At 30.1% G+C, this 22694-nt stretch overlaps 1 protein-coding gene across 7 annotated transcripts in view; it reads right to left on the bottom strand.

Annotated features, from left to right (window-relative positions):
• Window positions 1–7023: 7023 nt before the first annotated feature.
• Window positions 7024–22694, bottom strand: part of LOC123301551 (insulin receptor substrate 1) — a 97485-nt gene continuing 81814 nt past the window's right edge. For 3 of the 7 annotated variants that reach the window (XM_044884339.1, XM_044884346.1, XM_044884345.1), the window contains exons 4-7: window positions 22536–22663; window positions 16961–17077; window positions 11545–11979; window positions 7024–9843 (exon numbers count right to left, since the gene is read on the bottom strand). In XM_044884339.1, the coding sequence (XP_044740274.1) occupies window positions 7154–9843; window positions 11545–11979; window positions 16961–17077; window positions 22536–22663 (3370 nt within the window). In that variant the 3' untranslated portion in view covers window positions 7024–7153. The remainder of the gene's footprint in view (window positions 9844–11544; window positions 11980–16960; window positions 17078–22535; window positions 22664–22694) is intronic. The other 4 variants (XM_044884340.1, XM_044884342.1, XM_044884343.1 and 1 more) reach the window with 4 other exon arrangements.

Raw genomic sequence — 22694 nt, 5'->3', positions numbered from 1 at the left:
CCATTCTGTAAACCGTTAGAGATAGAACAAAAGTTTAAATGTAAAAAATGTTCCTTATAAAGAAATAAACAACTTTTGTTTGAAACATTTTTTCATAAACGTCACTGTTTATCCATTTTCTCCAAAAGATACAACTCTTTTTTTATGTATGTGACGTGAAACTTATCGGTAGTCTTCTTAGAAAAAACATTTTTTTTTTCTATTTTTATTTTAATTTTTTTGTTTTGTAGTTTTTCTTCTGAAAATAAATATTTATATATTATATATATTTATTATTTTAGTTATTTAATTATAAATATGATGTATAGTTGTTAAGTGGGAGGAGTGATGGGGGGTGGGGACAGGGGATTGAAGTCAGGTATTGATATTTGGAATATTTTTCAATTGAGGCTATTGTTATGAGTGGTTTGGGGATGAGGCGATGGACTTTATGATGATATAATATTAATGGGGAGGCGTAGACATATTTTTCTCAAAAAATAACGTTCATCTCAAAATAATTTATATATACTTATTAAAATGAGCAACAAAAAAGATTTTTTTTTTTTTATAGTAGTATTTTGTAATTAACAGGTACTTTTACGAAATCAAATCAAAAAGTTTCTTTATTTGAGGTAAATATTTCTTGAGGTTTTTTTTTTTATTTTTTTTTTTTCATTTTTTTTTTTTATATAATATACTTTTTTTTTTTAATTTTCTGCCGCATTTTTTGATTGAAATCAATCAAAATCTTTTTTTTTTCTTCATGTCTTTCAAAAATTGGGTGTAGTTTTTTTATTCTTCTGTATTTCAAAAATCATTTAAAACTTTCTTCTCTTCTTAATAATACTTTCTTAAAATTTTAGTTCCCAGCACTGCTTTTTGATAACAATAGAGAGAGAAATGAGATGGAAAATCAAAGGGTTGGGATTTTCCAACTTAATCCTTTGGTAAAGATCGATCCATTTTCAAAATTTTTGCAGCATTTTGGTTTTTTGTACTAAAATGTCCTGTAACAAGTGCCTAGTTATTGTGATTTAACAATTAATGACTTTTTTCCTTTTGGAAAAATTAAAAACAACTTTTTAAATAGGCACATCCTCAATTCACACACGTTCAACGCTGGAATATTTCCCATTCTAGTACGAAACATCAAAATGGCCGCTTTATAATATTGTCGTTGAAATATCTTTAAATGGCTCCAAGCGTTCAACTTTTTTTGACAATAACTGGTTGCTCCGTTTTAAAATATTTCTTTTTTCATGTCAGTCCTTTTCCGAATTTTCACCGTAAAACTGGGGGCTGAGAACGAACGAATTTACAGTATTATAAAATAATTTCACCCAATTTTATTATCTGTGTGTACAAATACGAGAAAAAAAAATGATAAACGAAAAAATTTTGTGAAAAGCAGCATTTATTTTTAAAAATTTTTAAATATTAGGTCGTTTCAAAAAAAATAAAACTGATATGTTCAAAATAAAAGAAAGAATCTCAAATAAAAAGAAAATTTTCATAACAAAAAAAATTGATAACAAAAAAATGTTCACAAAATAATAATGTTTTTTTTTTTCAAATTTTTTTACGAGCTTTTTTTTTTTTTTAAAAATATTTTAACAATCATTCTTCAAATATTTGGCTAAATGTTTTTTTTTTTTTTAGTTTTGTATTTAAGCTACTTAAAAACTAGTACTAAATTGTAATGGATACAAAGTTCACGATATTTTTTTTTGTTTTGTTTTTTTTTTTTTCTTTTGCTATTGTAAAAATCGTTCCGTTCTGTTGTCCGTTCATCGGTGAATTTTAAACGATTCCAAACAAAAACAAACCGTTTAAAATTGTTGTACACATTGTCAAAATTTGCTATATACTTTTTCTTTGTTTGATACATTTTCATAATATAGTTTTATCTTCGTCACACACACACACAGGCATGTACAGGATGTCCCATTAAATTTGATAAACATCGAATCGAACATAACATAGTTTTTAATTGATTTTAATACTTTCGACAACTCTGACATCTACATGATCGTTTATTTATCGAATTTAATACAACACCGTGCTTACAGAGAAAATTTTTAATATCTCTCTCTGTTATTTTCTGTCTCTTTCGGGTATTTTGATTTCCAAAATAAAAAATTAAAAGCATTTTAAATTTATCAGTGAGAAAAAGGCACTGTATAACAATTTTCATTTTTAGTTTTTCAATATTTTTTCTGTTAATTAAAAATATTAAAACATTTTTTTTTTTTTTTTAATAATTTTTTTCGTTTTTGTAAAAAGTGTGGGGTACTTTTGATATTTTTTGGCATTTTTAAAAATAAAGTCCTTTTTAAAGCTTATTTTTTCAAACAGGAAGCATTTTTTTTTTGTTTAATGTACATTTTTTCTTGTTAGCTACAAATTTCTTTTCTTTTTTTTTTAGCACCGCACTAAGATTTTTTATTTATTTGAATTTGTGTGACTTGACTGAAATCAAATTGAAAAAGAAAGTAACCATTTTCATTTCGAATTCAGATTTGACACAAATATATGTCAACTTTTGGTTTTTCTTTGATTAAAAAAAATGACTTGAAATATTTTTGGATGTTTTACAAGAAAATCATGAAAATATGAAAAATTATTGAATTATAAGACAATAAAAAACGGAATGTTTTATTTAATTTCACAGATATATTCAAACATGTAAATTCAGAAAAGAAAACTCACCAAAATTTAGTAAAATAAATCCTGAAATCGCTCTTCATACGAAATTTTAGACAATATTTCAGAAATTATACATCCAATTATCAAACTAACACGATTTTTGAATTTTTTGGGCCAAAATTACAAGTGCTGAGTTTTATAGAAATCCAAGACAAAAAATCACAAAAAAATTTCCAAATTTGACCCTAAATAACACAAAAATCGTATTCATTAGGCCAATATTTTTTTCTATAGTTTCGCCGAAATCCCAAATTGGATATGGCACTCTTTTTCTAGAATCAAAATGAAATAATTCGCTTACTTTTTGCCAAAACCTAGAGAAATATCAACATTCCACCAAATTTTAGCAAAAAAGTAAGCGGTTTATTTCTAATTTAGCCTTTTTTACCAAACACTAGACAGCTTTTAAGCTAAAATTTAGAAGTGCCATTATTTGTAACGTTATTGATAACTAGGATAAAATCCCAAGTCATTTTATTCAACTACTTAAATTTTTTTGTTTTGTTTTTTTTTTTGAATGGTGCCATTTTTTACTTATGACGTATTTACCACTTTAAAAATTGAATTGAATGGGCACCATAAGAACACATAGGTATAATTAGCTGCTATATAAATATCGGTTTGTTTTTCTGTATAAAATAAAAACTCCAAAAAAGAAAACACACAATTTTTACGAGGGATGGTCATGTTCAATCAGATTCTTTGTCTTTCATTTTGGAATCACATAAGAAAAATTTACCAGGCTTTTCTGGTTAAATTAAAAGTGTTCTATTTTCTATATTTTTTCAAATATGCTGCCTTTTTGGTATTTTTAACGAAGAAATATTTGATTTTTGAACGGTTTGGCAATTGAATAATCTCTGATGTGGGAGCACCAGGATATTTCCGGATATTTCCCGAACTGTCAAAATATGCGCAGAATAATGCGCGGCAATGACTGTGCAAGAGAGAAATGATTCTACTTTATTCACCTGTTTTTTTACCCGTTTTTAATTTTGTAAATATACGAATGGATTCCTCCCCTCGTTTGTATTTTTGTGTGTCTCAATTTCCTTTTTTAAAAGCATTGTGTGTGTGCTGTTTAAAAAAATTTTCTTTCAATATTTTTGTAAGAAAAATAACAATATACTTTTTTATATTTTCACTAATAAAAATAAGCTAAATATTTTTTATTTATTTTTTTTGCTACTATCATCAAGTGGATTTTTTTTTTTTGTCGAATGTGAACCAATTTCTATTCTCGATGTTTCATGTTTGACAGAAAATCGAGTATAGATTATTTTTCACATTTTTCCTGTATTCGGTTACAGAACGTATACGCGTAGTTTATTTTTTATAAATATAATTTTTTTCTGTAATAAATACTCTTATTTAAAAAGTGGTTCCTGAAAATTTTCCAGATTTTCATTCCAACTATTTTCAACAATATTAAAAAAAATATTAAATAAAAAAAAAAAAAAAAAAAACAAAAGAAAAAATTAACAAATTTTTGGGCACATTATTTTCGTTTTTTTTTTTATAGGAATTTTTGAGAATTGATTTTGTACAAAATCCTCCATTTTCGTTTACTTTTTTTTTGACTAAGGTGCTTTTAAATAATTATTGAAAATATTTATACTAATTTTTCCTACAATCACGTACAGAGGTAAAAAATTTTCCGACTCTTAACTAAAAAAAAAAAATTAACGGTACAATTTTCAAATTACAAGTTTAAAAAAATTTTCACTTTTTTGTTATATATAAATTACATTTTTTTTCTCAATACAATTTTCCAACAATTTCAATATATATATTTACAAAATATTATCTAAAAAAATTATGTGAATTTTCCAAAGATATGCATTTCATACTAATCAATTATACGCACGCGATAGATGCATAGCGTAAATTACAATTTTCCAATAACGTCTCTTCGTCGTCAATAAGGAGGTTAAGTGTTATGGGAAGGGGGGGGATTGGAGGGTAACTATTGCCCAAAGTGTTTTTCTATATTCAGTCAATATAATATTTTTCATTTTAAAAATGAAAAATATATTTGGATACAAGAACCAGAATTAGAATTATTAGAACCTTTTGCTATACGTATTTCTCGTTTTTCATCTTTTCATCTAGCTTGCAAAAGAAATTATCTAGTTGGCGGGGAAGGAAGGTTTGTATGATCGAAAATTATTCAAAATTTGTAAAAATATCTTTGAGATTTACTACTCTATTTAAAATAGACAGTTTCCAAAATTAACGCAAGATTTGATTTTTCATGCAGATATCTTCGCTTAAATGAGAGGTGCTCGGATCTGTAACACGAAAGGTAACAGTGGGGCACACATCAATGTCTACTCAGAAAGTCGGGCCAAACTTCAGACCCTTGAGGTTTTTCTCAAGGAGGGACCCATTGCCTGTCCAAATCCTTGAATTTGACATCGTCCGCAATCACTTTATGAAATAATTTACATTTTTGAATTAAAAACTTTGATTTCTAACAAAAATTGCTGCTTGCGTTAATTTTAGGACACCCTAAGCTCTCTGTTTTTCAATTTGAAAAATATTCGAACGAGAAATACCTTCACCAACAAAAAACCGGTTCGAATAAATTTATTCTAAAAATCGCTCTTGCATCACTTAAAACAATTTATTTAAAAAGAAAATTCAGCCTAATTTTTAAGAAAATTATTATTTGAATCACGCAACAAAATAACACACGCAAATAATTTTTTTCTTAAATTGCGCTAATAATATTTTTTTTTTCTTTTTGGATTTAAATACTAAAATAACAATTAAAAAAGAAAAACTAAAACGGAAAATAAAATTTGAAAAATGTGTAAAATTAAGAGTATATTATCGTATACATTTTTTTTGCTATAAATTCGAATTATTAAAAAAAAAAAAAAACAAATATTGTTTATTATTTAATCTGTTTGGTGTACGAATTATTTGTACCCGAAATTATTGACCTAATTCACAATTTCATTTTTTTTTCCAAGTCTAGTACATAAATTCTCAATAAATGTCACCTGAATGCGACCTCCTCCTTAATTGTTGTATAGTGTGCTGTGTCCGTCAAGTTATTGTCAGTTTCAAACAATAGCTATTTAATATGCACTATGTAGTATCATATATGGTAACCCGAAAAAACTCGAAAATGTACGATTTACGTGGGTAACGACTAAATTGTGTGCTGTATCCGTCAGGTTATTGTCACTTTCAAACAAGAAATGCTTTGTAGAATTTTTGGAGATTTTACCTACAGGTAGTTAGACTTGAAAATAAAATGAAAATTGTGAACAAATGATTATGAAATTTTGCGTTTTATTTTAAAGGTTATAATTCACACGAATTATTCTTTAAAATTGCCCAAAAAAATTCATGTATTTTTCTATAAAAATTGACGGTTATTTCAAGAATTAAAAATATATATATATATACAGTGTGTTCCCGGATAGAGGTAACTATACTTGTAAATTTTCTTATTTGCATTTTAAGAAAAAAAGTCATTCTTTATAAGAAGTTTTGCTTATTCTGAAAAGTATGTAGGAATATTTAAAACTTCTTAATAATGTACAGGGTAGCCAAAAATTTGGAATTACTGCTTTTATTTTTGGTAAACTACCCTTCGTTTCGAAATGTTACTAAGAAAAGTTACTCGCAATAAAAATTATGACCCTATACAAAATATCAAGAAGATCCGTGTACTTCCGTGTACGAAGGGTAGTTTACCCAAAAAAAATAGTGATACAAAATTTTTGGCTACCCTGTACATTATTAAGAAATTTTAAATATTCCTACATACTTTTCAGAATAAGCAAAACTTCTTATAAAGATTGACTATTTTTCTTAAAATGCAAAATAACAAAATTTACAAGTATAGTTTACCCTTATCCGGGGACACACTATATATTTTTTTCAACAAGCGCGCTGAGCAGAATTGTAATAAAAAAAAATTAGCTAAAATTATTCCAAAATTAATAAATACAGACAGGATTTAAAGTATGATGGTCTCCTTTCATATTTAATAAATTCCTTTTTAAAAAAATAATAAATACATAATAATAAGGAAATTGTGGGGAGGCGAGGAAAATTGGAGGGGAATGATTAAAATAAATGAAAGGACCATCCGATTCCTGTAAATATTGTTTTAGTTTGAATATTATTTTTAATAAAAAAGGAGACAACGAGAGTTTTCTCTTTTCTTTTTCATTTTTAAATAGGAACATGCATCTATTAATTAAAAATTAATATTAAACCTAAAAAATAAAATTAATATTTCTATGTACAATTTTTTTTTTTTAATATTTATAAAAGGAATAATTAATTTTTTTTCTTCAAAATTGTTTTGCTGAGATGTGACAGACTTTTTTTTTGTAATAAATATATTTTGGGGTATATTTTGGCCATAATTAATAATATATTTAAATGACAGAGGAATATGTCCTCACTTGTCACAAATGTTTTTGTTTTTTTTGGCGGAACTTCAATGTTTAATTGGTAAAAACGTGGTTGTATTTTGTTTTAAACCATCCGTGGCAACAAAGTCAATTGATGTGTATTGATACACTGGTGTCGTTGTTGTGGTAACGCCACTAGACGATGGAGATGTTGTCGTAACACTACTATTACAAGCACTAACACAGTTCGAGGAACACTGACATGTTGGAGGTGTTGATTGTTCATGACAACATCTTGGAGATTTTGTACCCGCTTCGTTCGAACAAACTGTTTCATGTTCGAGGGTGATATAGTGTAATTCACGTTCGGAACTCACTGAAGGTGGTCGTGAACCAACTAGCGTAGAACTCGATGAATTTAAATCACTAGAGGATGAACTGGGTCTTGATCGTGAAAGACTTGATTCACTGGACACAGACGATGGACGTGGTGTTGTGACTGTTGAAGAGGTGGTGGCCGTTTCACTATTTACAGAGTTCGGCCGTCTTTGTTGATTCTCACTTCTCGTTATCGAACACGCGCGTAGTAAATCGATAGGTGGTGACGTGGTATCTAGATTCTGTTGCTGTTGATTTAAGGAAGATAACTGTCGCGTTAATAGATTATCAACAGTTTTTGGAGATGTTGAAGCTTTGTTTGTATTGTCAATAACTTTTGGTAAATTTGCTGTAATTGGTTTAAAACTTGATTGCGGATGGTTTGTCATATTTGCACCAGGTTTTACAATTTGTACTACTTGAGGCGCCATTGAGTTTGTCATTTTTGGTCGATATTTAATTGAGTTGATTGTATTAAATAGTGGCACTGATGTTTTACGGATCGCTTGTCTCGGTTGCATTATCGCATAATCACCATCGGTATCAGTTCGTGTTATCGGTAACGATCTTGGTTGCTGTTGTGATGGATTATAATTTACATAATCCGATTGTTCATTCTGATTACCAAAACTGATTTCGGTGTATTCATCATCATTCGAAATTGATGTTGTCCGATTATTCGTTTCATTTCCACTAATTTTCATTGGGGCATAATCGTCGTAAATACGTATTGTCCCACTTGTACCATCTACAGGACATTTTCGTTCAACTTGTGAGGCTGTTGTCGTTGAAGACGATGCCGAGAATACTGTACTGGTTGGTGTAGAATTGATTGCAGTTGACTCACTTTTTCGATTACGATTTCGCTGTAGCGTGGAAAAAGGTGATGTTGGACTTTGATTCGTTGTTTGTTGTAATGGTAAATAAGTTGGGGGACCATTCTTTGGTGACGAACTCATTGGTTGGATTGCAATTGGTTTAGAACGTGCCTTTTCGCGACGATCTTTCGAGCGTTTATTACTCGATGACGATGTTGATTTATTATTATTAACCCCACTCATGTTTAAGTAATCATCGGACGCATTCGATGATTGTGATAAAGTTTGTTTCCGTTTGTTGTAGCTCATGTCCATGTATCCGTCATTCGTCATGCTTGTCCTTGAAGAAGACGTTGGTGTTTCATTATTACTACGCCATAAGTTAAAGCTGTCATCGTGAGATTTAGGTGACGAACTCTTCCCAGACATATCAACATACGGACTATAATTACTATGATTAATCGATTTATTGTTCGGGGACGCACTAAGTGATCCAGACATATCGACATACGATGTATCTCGTGTTGAATTCAATTTCGTGGTTGATTTATTTTGAGTAAAATCTAATTCCATTAAATCTCCCATTGGTGAACCAGCCACCAGAGGAGCTGGGGCACTTGATGCTTTTAAATTACGTCGCATACCACCCTTCTTGTTATGTGATCCCACTGATAACGCTCGTACACGATAACTCGTATCGTTATGTAACTGTGAGCTATCGATATTGTTTCGTTGTTGCGTTGGTTTGGATCCCACACTGTACGTTCGAAGCGGTCGTCCATTATCGAATTCACAATTGTCAATTGGAATGTATGATGTGACTTTATCTAAATGGTATTCAGAGAATCGTAAGTCTGTGCTAGGTGTTCCTGACGTAATGGAACAGTTACTTGCGGCCGGTGATACACGATAATTATCATTGTTAACAGGACCCATTGGAACGTATCCCGATAAATTCATTGGTACATATCCTGTGTCACTAGGGCACATTGGTACATAACCAGTGTCACTTGGACACATTGGAACGTAGCCAGCGTTCACATCTAACGGCGAACTTCCACAACTTGTACCCGATGGTGACTCTGAATGTATTCCAGAACTAATGTTTGGTGAATTCTTTGGTAATGAGGACGAGGAAAGGAGCGATGACGGCCTATCCCATTCATCATTTTCCTCGAAGATTACATTATGTTCATCTGGGGTTAAAGAATGTCCATAACGTGACGATAACGATGCTAAACAATCGTTGGATGATTGTACACAAACATCTCCAGCCCAATCTGTTTCATCAATACTCAATGACGATCCAGCCGAATCCGTGGAACAATTTGATGGAGGACTTGCGGGTCCATCATGTGTGTACATCGATCGAGGTCGCATATGATGTACTATGGATGCAATTGTTCGCGATGTTGTTGTACCTGCTGATTGTGGACCTTCGCTTGTTGTACGTGCCCGTGTTGGAAATGTATCAGATCGATCACGTCCTGTTAAACAGTTACTGATGTTATCACGGAATGTTCCTCCACTACGATCGCCACTAATTAATCCACTTAGAGTACCACTAAGTCCAGAACCTGCTGGAAGAAAAAAAGATTCATTGTAGAAAAATAATATGTAATTGGGATTAGTTCTTAAAATTTATGGTTAGAAAAATATGCAGAAAAAGACCATTTAAATTTACCAATTTGATTTAGGACAAAATTTTCAATGTCCAAGCATCGAATCGAGATTTATTTTGACTACAAAACGAGTTATTATCCATAATAGATTAAAATGGTCCACCCTGTATTAGTCAATATTTCAAGGATTGAAGTATTTCGATGCCCAAACATTTTATATATTTAACCACACTTCTGGTTAACACCAATTAGGTGCCAAATCGTTGTTTTTTATAATTTTAAACCATTAATTAATTAATGACATTACATTAATTCAAATAGAAATTGATCGAAAATTGTATGTCTCATTTATAAATTAGCTGCTGGCTTTAAAGTTTCCTGTCATTTAAACAAGAAAATATTGTTTTGTTTTTGGCGAGAGTTATGTGTTTGTTAGTGGTATAATATGTGTAATATACATGGCCATATTTACAAACAGAAATCCACTATTTCTTTTCTTCGAAAATCTCGAAAAAAAGAATTCCCTTGGACGGTTAGTATTCAGTTCTGTTCATATATGACAGTGTATAAATATGTAAAATAGACCCTTAACCCGTGATTTCCAAACCCAAAATAAAAACAAATGCAAATCATAAGACAAAAGACAAAACAAAACTAATTTTAACAAAACACTCTGAAAAAGAAATTGTCAAAGAAATCATTCAATAATTACGTTACGTAAATGTCATTGAAGTTATATTTCTTTAAGCGCGTTATGAAAAAAGGGCTAGTTTCACTTTTTTTTTAACAGCATGAAGTTAGTTGATAAACGTACTGTCACTCAAAATTACGGAAGCCTGAATGTCTCAAAAGCTTTTTTTAAAAAGTGTTTACCCACAAATATAAAACCAACTAGTTCACTTTCAACAAGTGCACTTGTCACTTGTGGGACATTATGGAAACAAACCTTTTTGAAAATGTCAGTCGGTAATGACTATTCTTTAATTAGCCACTATCGAAACTGTTGAAAAATGATTTGAAACTTTTTTACATTTTCAAGGTTTTTTAATAAGTACTTTAAAAAGTGTATGATTTAATTTTTTTCAGAAAGCGTCAAAATTTTCAGTTATTTAACGTTAAATACTCCGAATTTCATTAGTCAATAACTTAGAAAGTATTGACTTTTCGAAATATACTTAGATAACACTTTTAGCTTGGAATTTATCATTCTATCGATTCCCCTTGTCATTTTCAACATAAAGATACCACAAGTGGGTCCCTAGCCCCTAGAATTAGAGTCCTCTGTGCGTTCATTCAACCCGAAGACATGGCGTATTAATATCTGATGAAGCTAAAGGATTTTGTCGAGGCTAGATGCCACGTAGAAAGCCTTCTCCATCAGGATCTTTCCTAGGATAGATGAATCCAAGGTTTCGAGCCTGAACATTCTGAATCTAACGCCTTGAAGATTTCTGTAGGTGCAAATAACATGTATGGACGTTTCATTACCTTCCATACAAGTGGGATCATCAGAGATCACCATGTTATGAAGGTGGATAGTTCAATCGACAGTATCCTGTCAAGAGTCCCCCCACCACCCTTCTCAACCGCGCCCTAGAATGAACCACGTAACAGAATTGATGAATGATTTCTTAACCATGTTTTGTGAAAGATACATACTGCGATTATGACGTTTATTCGACGTAGAATTATTTGTATTACGATTTCCAATACTGCCCCGTCGTGGTGGTATAAAACAATCAACTTGATCGATTGTTGCCTGCGATGAATTATTGTTGACGGTGGCAACTTGACAACTGGTTGGTGTCATTGTTGATATAAAACTATTATTGGTGTTTGATGATGACGTTTGACAACAAGTATAAGAAGAAGTGACAGAGGAAGAACCCAACAAACTGATGCCCATGGACATTGGTGCATAATTATTGTTGGTCTCATTGTTATTATAATGATTAGTGTCAGCTGGACTAACAGGCAATGAATGTGTACGTTGATGTGACGTATGCAATTGTGATGGATTTTGTGTGGATCCAGTTACTGCAACGCCATTCGCTGCGTTGTTATTAAATGGTCCGTTGTTCGTACCCACGACGGCTAAATTGGGAAAACACAAAAAAAAAACACCCTTACAACCTTGTGATTCAGATTCGTGTGAAAACATTTTAAAAAAAATACGTTTAAACCATTTTAACAGTGTTTTTTTTTCTTTAATCGTTTCTCTAAGATCGATTTCTACTGATTTTTTTGTGATATAAAACTAGAGAACAAAATTTGTATCGGATTTAGTATTTTCTAGGAACAAAAATCGAGTTCATTTGACTATTCGACAAATATTTTACATAGAAATTGCCTGAAATCGATCAAAGAATTTGCTTCTCACCACCGGAAAAAAAGAAAGTTTCAGAATTGTAAGTAATTTTGACCAAAAATATCGACTTTATTAGATGATTTGTTTCTGAAAAATCGAGAATTATTCGCCAATTTTAGATTGTCAAATCGGTAAACGAGCCTTTTGAGTTTTATCAAAATCAGAGAAAAAATTTTTCTTAATTTTCTAAAGGTGTGAACAAAAAATCTTTAGAATTTGATGAACTACAGTTTATAAGATAATTTTGACCCAAAAATTACAAAAATCAGGTTTACTCGAAAATTGGTCGCATACTTTCACTGGTGTTACTCAAAATCCCATACGAAATCGTGAATTTAGAAGAGATTATCATCCGTTCAATGGGGTAGCCCGAAATCGTATATACAGGGTGAGTCATTTTAATCTATACATCGAAATAACTCGTTTTGTAGTAAACCAATCAAAACTTGCAGAGTTTGATGGGGAGACATTATGTTTTGACATCAGATTGGACATAGTTCTTCGGATCCTAAGCGGTAAGAGATAGAATAACACTTTAAATTAGAAAGTTGATCTTCATAAACAAAACGAACAATTTTTGATCAAACATTTTTTCGAAAAACTTTAGCTTTCGGAAGAAATATGACTTAAAAATATGTCAATATTGCATTTAATCGAAAGAAAATACTTTTTAAGTTTATTATTATAAAGATTATGTTCTTTATTGCCCTTGACAACTTTTTTCCGTAACATTTTCCCGTAATTAGCGTATTTTCTTTCGATACAATGCAAAAATGACATTTTTAAGTCGCTTTTCCTCCGAAAGCTAACGTTTTTCGAAAAAATGTTTCAAACAAAAATTGTTAGTTTTTTATGAGAATCAACTTTCTAATTTAAACTGTTTCATAATAATCGCCCACTCTGTACATTGTTTAGATAGATGCTTTAAACGTATTTTTCTAAAAAAAAATTCCCCCAGATTTATAATAATTAAAGCTTTTTCCCTAAAATTTAGTCCACTACTTGAAAGTTATGATTGATCAAAACGCATGGAACTTAATAAAATTGACACAATATTTTTGATTCCTAATTAAAAATATTCTGAATAAATTTGAATTTTAAAACAAAAGTGCGTTTTACGTTTTATGTTTTGACATGAAAATAATAAAATTGATCAATTTACTAGACCATGTTAATACACAGAGAAACAAAAGTAAGGTCAGTCAATGACCATTATTTTAAAATAAATACGGAATTAAAATTAATTTGAATTATGTTTATATTTTACATAAATATGCATTAAATTATTAAAAGGTTTTCCATTTAAAATGATAGAAATTTTAAATCAACTCATGCGAACAATGTTAAAACATGAGATTTGATTCAGTGCCCATTAAAAATAGCAGAGAAATCAAAAATAGTCGGGAAATCAAAAATTGTATTTTTCGCAAAGCTGTAGGTTACATTTGACTGGTGTTATCACTCAAATTACCATAAAACACTCTTTAATGTAAAATAAATGCTACATCAATAAGTATGAAAGAGTATATATACATTAGGCAATGTGTATAAGAAAGATACTTATTATATATTTGCTTGTATGTGTGTAGCTATAACTGACTAATGTATTTGGTCTCTACTACCACTCTCCAGACAGACAGTACAAGCAAACATATAATAGTATCTTTCTTATACACATTGCTTAATGTATATGTACTCTCTCAGATTCCAGGATGTAGCATTCGATATAATTTAATATCTCATTTATAATATCTCAAACAAAAGTTGTTTAAAGTTCTATCATTTTAAATGGAAAAGTTCTATCATTTTAAATGGAAAACCTTTTAATTGTCAATTTTAAGGTTAGTTTTATTAATGTGCTTTATATTTACAATCAACATTCAACATTTAAGAAACATTTGAAAAAAAAGCTTTAAAAAGCAACCAGTTCTGGATTTTCATCAACACAAAAACAACCACATGGTAAGGAAAACAAGAAAATTGGATGAGAATAAAGGAAAATTATTTCAAGGAAATTATAAATTGATTAAAGCTTTGAAGGATGTAAGATTCGGGATCGAATAGCGTCTAATAAGTAGAATTTAAACAATCATAGAAAATTTCTAAAATTCAGGGGTGTAACTATGTTTTAATTTAAAGAGTTTCTGGGTCTCTTGTTTGGGTAGAGCAGGTCTTATAATTAACACGAAAATGCAACAAAAAGAATGCACCGTCTTAGAATGAATAGAAAGTAATCGAACTTAAGTGTAAAGGCAAGAAGCAAGTAGCGAGCATCTCGAATAATCTGGAAACAAATCGGTAGAAAGGTTAAGCTTAAAAAAATATTTTGAAAGAGTCAAAATAAAATCCAATCGAAAATGTTGAAAGATCAAATAACTTGAATAAAAAGAATTTGGCATTGAAATCATCACATGTGTTATAAATTCACATTTAATTAATAATGAAATAAAATTATTTAAATAATCGAGGCTGAATCTAATGAAAAATTCAATTTTCCTTAGTTCCTTAATCTAATACCGGCGATATGTAAATAATATAAAATTTCTATCGAATTTAGAAAATTTAGAAAGTGAAAATAAAATTATTTTTAATATTTGTATATAGGCAACTTTTAATACATGCATGTAATCTAAAAGTATGAAACTGAGTACAGATATGGAAATACGTTAAGAATTATTTTCACCGCATTTTAAAAAGGAGAAAATCAATTTTTTCCAAATAATTGTGGTGACTGAAGAGAAAACAATTTAGGTAACCAGAAATTGCTGTACAAATTAGAAGGGTTTTTTTAAATTACTACTAATTTTTCTGAATTTTGAAAACTTGGTAAAATATCTTCCATAATAAACAAAGCAGAAACTGACCAAAAAACAGGAAGTCAAAATAAACGAAAAAATTTATCGTTTACTTACTTCATCAAGTCGGGAAAAGTAAAAAACATATTTGAGATGGTCAAAGCGAAAAAAAAAACATTAAATTATATATTCCAGATAATTGGATAAAAGTCCTCTTAATCAAAGGAGGAAGGAAGGAATTTAGCAAATCAAAAAAAAAAAGTCTCTTTATATAAAGAAGACAAATTAAAACAACAATTTATAATTATAAAATTTTAAATATAGATTTCGAGGGACCATTGTACCTACGTTCAAATCATATTATTATTATTGTTATTTATACAATTTTATTCAATATTCTCTGTCCAACGTACCATGCACCTCTCAGAAAAACCGTTTTTCCGGGGGGATTTGTGTTATGGAAAATGAAATTTTTGAATTTTTCTGTTAATTTGACTTTATTTTGAGTCGATTGGTGAAAATTCAATCTAACATGTACAAAAAAGAAAATCGTTATTTTTGGATGGTTTTTCGCGCGCTCTCTTAATATTTAACAACCAAGCGGGTTCTTTAATTTTTGCAGGATTTTGCTGAGTACCTAAGCTTTAAAATTTTAACTCCAATTATATGAAAAAATTTTCGCAAGCAATTTGGTCAATATTACTTTTTTTTTTTTTAAATGAGTTGGTTTAAACAATATCTTACCGGGTTACCCACCGGAAACCTGTATTTTAACGTTCAGGAGCATGTTTTAAACGGGATTCAACAAAAATTTTGTATGCGAAAATTAATCATGCTCAATGACGGATTTTACCGGGTCTAAAAATAGAGATCCAAGATAAAATTTAAATCTAAACTTTAAGTTTCTAAATTGTAAATTGGAAAACTAATGAAAATGTGAAAAGTGTATTGTTGAATTTTCAACGTGCTTTTCGTTGGTAGTGATATATTTGTGATACTAGTGTCTATGTATATTTTGTTATGAACTACAGAACTAGACCGGAACATTAAAGCATTCCTTTTGTGTCATCATTGTTGACTAAATGCCAGGGAGCCAGATTATTATTATTATTTTTTTTTTGTAAGTTAGTTTAGTAGTTTGTTGTGTATTATGGATTGCTTCAAGTTGTCGTCTGGAGTCGCCAACGATTCATAGGAGACAGACGACATTGACTCATATTACAACACTGTTTATTGTTTTTAAATAGAAAATTGCATTCAAAAAGTTGTTCGATTTCCCCATGAGTTTATCTACCTTTTTGTAAATTGTGTTTCTTCAATTTGATCTTTTCCCTTTTTTAATTTTGTTATTAAACGCCTTCCATAGAAAAAGGTGTCAGGGCGATATCCAAACGTTTAACAAAATTTTTGAACTCCTGGAAAACTTTTGAGATGCAAAATTTACTTCGAATCTTTAAGCGAAACTCAGGTCTGTTTATCGAGACCGTCTGAGGTTCCTATCCTTCTACGATAGCGCTAAGAGATGTATCTAAACATTCCTAAAAACATACGACCCTCTCCCGGAGGAATTATAAGGTACCTGAAGTAAAAAAAGCCCTAGATGCGCTCAGCCAGTGTAAACGCTACGGTATTGGTTCGCAGTCGGATGCACCGCCATCTTGTGAGTGTCGCAAAAATTAGTAGGACGCTAAAATTGCTTGTTAGATTAAAAAAAAATTTTTGCAGTTTTGTTGCTATTCAAGGAGTTGCGAGGAATGATATTGAGGTTTGAGGTAAGAAAAACAAGAGGATATAGTTGTGAGGCGAATAAGCGAAAAGGTGTGAAATATTTTCTTTGCTTCATTTTGTGTGTCAAAATTTTGAAATTATTTTGTTTGGGTAAATTGATGAGACTTATGTTATGATGGCTGACCTGATACAGAATGACGTCGTTGCGCGGCTGCACGTTGCAGTGCACACCACTGTACAACAGCAGCGGATGGTGTAACAGCAGCTAAAGGTGGCAAAGGTGACCGATCAACACTGTAAACTGTGAAACAAGAAAACAAAAAAAAAACACATACCATACAGAAACCCCAAAACAAAAAAAAAACATAAAAAAAAATAAACATAAAAAGCATTTTTGACAATTCATGAAAAGGACTTCCAAAAACCTGTGTATATCCTGGTTTTTTGTGATACTTCCCGCTTTGCAAACAGGATTTAGTTCAAAACTGGTTTTTCTTCGTAAAGCCTTTTAATAAATTGTCACAAATAACATAAATTATATTAGAAAAACATAAAAGGCGGCAACACATATAAATCGGGCGGACAGGCGAGTCATTTAAATGGACATAATATTCATGTTTTGTTTCTTTTTATACAGGGTGTTCCAGCTAAGTTGGCTACATATGGAAAACTTTTTTATTATAAGGTTTACGAAAAAAATTTATTCTTTATAAAAAGCTTTATTTTCAAAAATATTTACATTCAGCTAATCATTTTTCACATCGAATATACAGGATGTCACAAATTGAGAAAGTTCGATAGCAATGTTAAGGATGTATGAGCATGGTAGTGGGGGCACAAATTTAAAAATAGATATTTTCAATTTTGATGATAAATTTATATTATTACTTGACGATATAAGATGAAAAGTAAGAATAAAATTTTTCGATATCTGGCTTAATTTTCAAAATATCCAAAATTGAAAATTTGGTTTAATTATTTAGCTTTCGATATTTCAAAAACCAAGACACATATCGAAAAATTTTATTCTTACTTTTCGTCTACATTCATGAAGTTATAACAAAATTCATCATCAAAGTTGAAAATAAGATAAAAATAATTTCAACCCTTAATCTACCCTGCTCTTACATCCCTTATATGGACGGTGACACTTAGTTTTTTTCTTTTCTAATTCATTGCTAATATGTTTACTTTCTATTAAAAAGTTTTTTTTAAATTTGTTTTCATTCATTCCAAATGAAAATTATCAAAAACTTCCAAAATATGTCGTTTTTTGAGATTTCTCCATAAGAGCCAATGTATTTTATATCGATTTTTAATGACTTTTTTCTTAAAAATTTGCACGGATACCTAAGCTGAAAATTTAACCACATATTCTTTGAGTAAAAGACTACCTACAAACAAATTTTGAGCCTTTAAATCAAACATTGTTGTCATGCTCATACATCCTTAAAGATTAGCTTTTTATAAAGAATAAATTTTGTTATCGTAAACCTTATAATTAAAAAATTTTTCCATATGTAGCCAACTTAACTAGACACCGTGTATATATAATTGTGTGGCCAGCAGCAAAAGCAAATATATAAACATGATAAGCAAATAAAGATATTTTAATAAATGCCACGTTGGTTAATTATTTATTCAACAAAAAATACGGAAAATGGAAATTTATGTTAAGCAGATAGATATTCAGTTATATAATAAATAATATAATCGATTGTTTTTTTCATATAAGTTGAATATGTTAATTTCCAATTGATATGAAATAAACAACAAATTATGTCAATTTGGTTTGTACAAAGAACGTTTAAATATCTTCTGTGTCTCGAAAACAGTTTTTTAAATAAAAGAAATATTTTCCTTTTGAAATTATTAGTAAACCATAAACTAAGTTATTTAAAAAGAGTTTAACAAAATGATGTTAAAACGGCTAAAAGTTAATACTCAAATAATAATTTTTCCTAATTGCTTTCAATGTCACATTTTTGAAAGGTAACTATAAAAATGATTTTCTTTAAATTTTTGAACACATTGTATAATCAGTAATTTTTGTACATAGGGAGAAAGTGTGAGGATCTCGAAAAATCAAGGTCAAAGTCGTCTAAAAACTTTGAGAAGGTCGTCGAAAAAAAGTTATACAATTCGAAAAACATTAAACTATTAAGTTATTAAGACTCAAGTTTTTTTTCCTCATCAAAAAATTGCAGGTCGCATTTAAGATGAAGACACCCTCATATTTTTCTATTCGGGGAAATTGATTAAAATTCGCTAAATAACCCTGTACTATTTACTTCGTTATATGTGACCTGTATAAATAAAATGCTAACGGAGACAAAATATTTATATGAAATGCGATCGTGTGCTGATGATGAAACGATGCTAATGATAATGATAAAACAATATTTTATTTTTATGTTGGTAATATAGTCTTGGAGCCTGTGCCAGTAAAACTGCACTTACACGGATTTCAAAATGTGGAATATTAATCAATACTATTTAACGTTAGGCCAATACTATTTTGACAGATATTTTTGTAAAGTTTTGAGCTGTCACGTTGAGATATTTCAAAAGTAGAACTCAAAATCGAACAACAAAAAAAGTAATTCCGCGATAAAGGTGAAATTTTATTGCCTTTGTATATTTAAAATCGGTGTGACAGACCTTTCTGCCACGATAACAGCGGTCACACCAAATTTTCATGAAAATTGATTAAATTTACACTAAAAAGGTTTCCTTTTATATTAATTTCCATGAAATTACAAAATACTTGTAATTATTAAAAATCAAGCAACGCAAATATGGTTGGATTGGTCACACACTCAGGCTAAACAACAGCATTGCCAAAGAAGCACTTGACTGGAACTCCCAAGGAAAAAGAAGGGTGGGCCGACGTCGTCATAAATGGCGAAGAACCCTGGAGCAAGAAATTACTGAAGAAGGCAAATCCTGAGGAGAAGTCAAGTCCATGGCACAGAATCAAGTTCGTTGGCGAGCATTTGTTGAGGCCCTACGTCCCCCTCGGGATCATTGGACATAAATATATAATATAATTAAAAATATTTCTACCCGGATAAATTCTAACACACCTAGTACATCTTGTACCTATCGTTAAAAGAGTATTAATTCATATGCGAAATTTTGAAATCGGTGTAAGTGGAGTTTTACTGTCAAGACAGGCTCCTTGCTTAATATTCTAATAGCCAGTCAGCCAGCCAAGCAGGCACATTCATACCACACAACACAAAAAGGCATAACAACAACATAATACATTTTATGTTGGCATAATATGTGTGTTTAATGTATACATATATGTGTGTGTGAGTTTAGTTATTTTAAGTTAGTTAAGTTGGTAGTAAAAATGATGATAATAATATTTCAAAAATGGTGTCTACAAAGTTAAAAATGTAATACGTAGGCGATTCAACGTCTAGACAGAAGACGAAACAAGACACACTAATATTACAATATAGTGTACTAGATGATTCGTTTATGTTTGGTATAGTGTTTGTTTTTTAGGAGCTGCACATACGGAAAATTTTTAATTTCATTTGCATATGTCCCTTAATCAAGATTTTGTCAGGTGGAAATCAGATCCTAATTTTTTTAAAATCAATTTGTTTACTTTTTTATAAAAAACATTTTTTATATTTAAATTTTTCTTCTATCTCTAACGGTTCACAAAATGAGTCCTACGGACTCATTTACGAACTTGACCTCACTTTTTACATACTAAGCACGTTATAAAAATTTCAGCTTGATACCTTTTTTCGTTTCTGAGTTAGCTTGTTGTCAGGCGAACAAACAGACGGACGGACAACCGAAAATAGACTAATTACGAGATTTTATGAATATATCAAAATTTTGTTCGTGGCATCAATATTTTTCAAGAGACCTTTTAGATTACTTGGTAAAAAAAATGGAGATTTGGTAAAGAAAATTGATTTAAATAAAAATTGAACAAGATTTCCGCCTGGAATTTGAATTTTTTTCGGAATGGATGCACCCGTATGTGCTTCTCTATTTGTGTATTGTATGCATGAGCTGTGTGTAGCCTGTGCTAATGATTTGGTGCCATGAAGAAATTGTTTTAATTTTATTTTATGTGTTCTTTAATAAGGGGTGGGGGGTGGTGGTGGCTTTGGGAGAGAAGGTTAAATCCCATTATTATATTATATTAAAGAAAGTATAATACTGTATCAATTTTGAAATAAACACGATACTCGAAATAAAATTGTAGACTGAAATGAATGTGTTTCGCCAATTTATGAAAAATTTTGAGATTTCTATTGAAGCGTTTAGTACAAGACCATCTTCGAAAAATAATTCTTTTTGGGATTCGTGGTTTATAAAAAATGCTCAAATCAAAAACAAGTTCGAATATTTCTGAGATGGTTTCATTACTAAATACTCCAATTAATTTATCCAAAGTAGTTTATCTTGGTGTACCAACCTAACTCGATTTTTTCATTTGTTTGGGCAAAAAATGTAACTATAATTTCTAATTGCGAAAATTCAACAGAAAATCGCTTGTTTTCGATAATTTTCGAATAGTTTTTTCAAAAAATTAAAAGTTTTACATAATTATTCTGTAAAGAGATAATCTAGTTTGTATTGCAGGATAGCCTAGAATTTAATGAAATATTTCCTGGAAACACCTAATCGTTAAAAAAATTGCATCAAAATCAATGTTAAATAAACATCCATAAACAGACAGAGATCATATTGCACGAGAAGCAGCGGGACGGGGTGAGGTACACCTAGATATCCTTCCTTGTATCAAACGACAAATTTTATCCGTTGGTATAATAAATAATATTTTCAAGATCGTTGTTTATCATCAATTTTATGCAATAATTGCAACAAATACTTACCGCATTATCAGCTCTACGAAATACAAAGAGTTTGTCAAATATTGAAGGTATTCATTATATTTTAACTCGAAAACATGTAGTTATTTAACGATGAACTAAGTTTTTTTATGCATGGGTGATACGTCTATGTTTTCGTTTGTAATAGGGATCATTTCGTGAACAGAATCACATGCAGTGAAAGTAAAATTTACTGCTGTATCAAGGATATGGATTTTTATATTTTAACTCGAAAACGTGTAGTTATTTAACGATGAACTAAGTTTTTTTTGCATGGGTGATACGTCTATGTTTTCGTTTGTAATAGGGATCATTTCGTGAACAGAATCACATGCAGTGAAAGTTAAACTTACTGCTGTATCAAGGATAAGGATTTTTTAAGAATCACAAAAACATATCTTATAAAAAGTTATCAGGATTTTTGTTGTGTAAGGTCTTTATCATTCTACGATTCATTCTCACCAGCCGTGGCACTCATATGCCCGAAAATATCAGAAAAATACAATGATATATGAATTGGGAACATTTTAAAAGTCGAGGTAAATTTTCTCGATTGACTACCTTTTCCGTATACATAATGGTTACCAATGTTACCTTCAATATTTCAAAAATTCTCTGTATCAAGTAGCAACAGACATAGACAATATAAAATATCACTTATTCAAAAAAGTCTTTTTTATTTTTTGATGACGTAAACATTAACGTGACTGTCTGGAGTTGATATTGGCAGTTTGGCACACACGAGGGGATACTTTAGTAAATAATTTTTAATGAGACAAAAGAGAATCAAATTACCTTTTTAATTCTTGATATACTTAATATTTCATTTTAAAATGATTATGATAAGAATATTAAATAATAAAAAGAAAAAATGGTCTTGATAAAACTTACCATTACCAGATGATTCAGCAAATTTATATGGACGTCGTGATGTAACTGGTTTACCGGAATCCGTGTCAGAATTGGAACGTTTACGTTGTTTTGCATCGAAATCATCTTTTTTACTGTTCGACATTGCTCTGTAAAAAGAATTAAAATAATATTAGAATC

Source organism: Chrysoperla carnea, chromosome 5, assembly GCF_905475395.1.
Source record: "Chrysoperla carnea chromosome 5, inChrCarn1.1, whole genome shotgun sequence".
Lineage (NCBI taxonomy): Eukaryota > Metazoa > Arthropoda > Insecta > Neuroptera > Chrysopidae > Chrysoperla > Chrysoperla carnea.
This window is presented reverse-complemented; position numbering and strand designations above follow the sequence as displayed.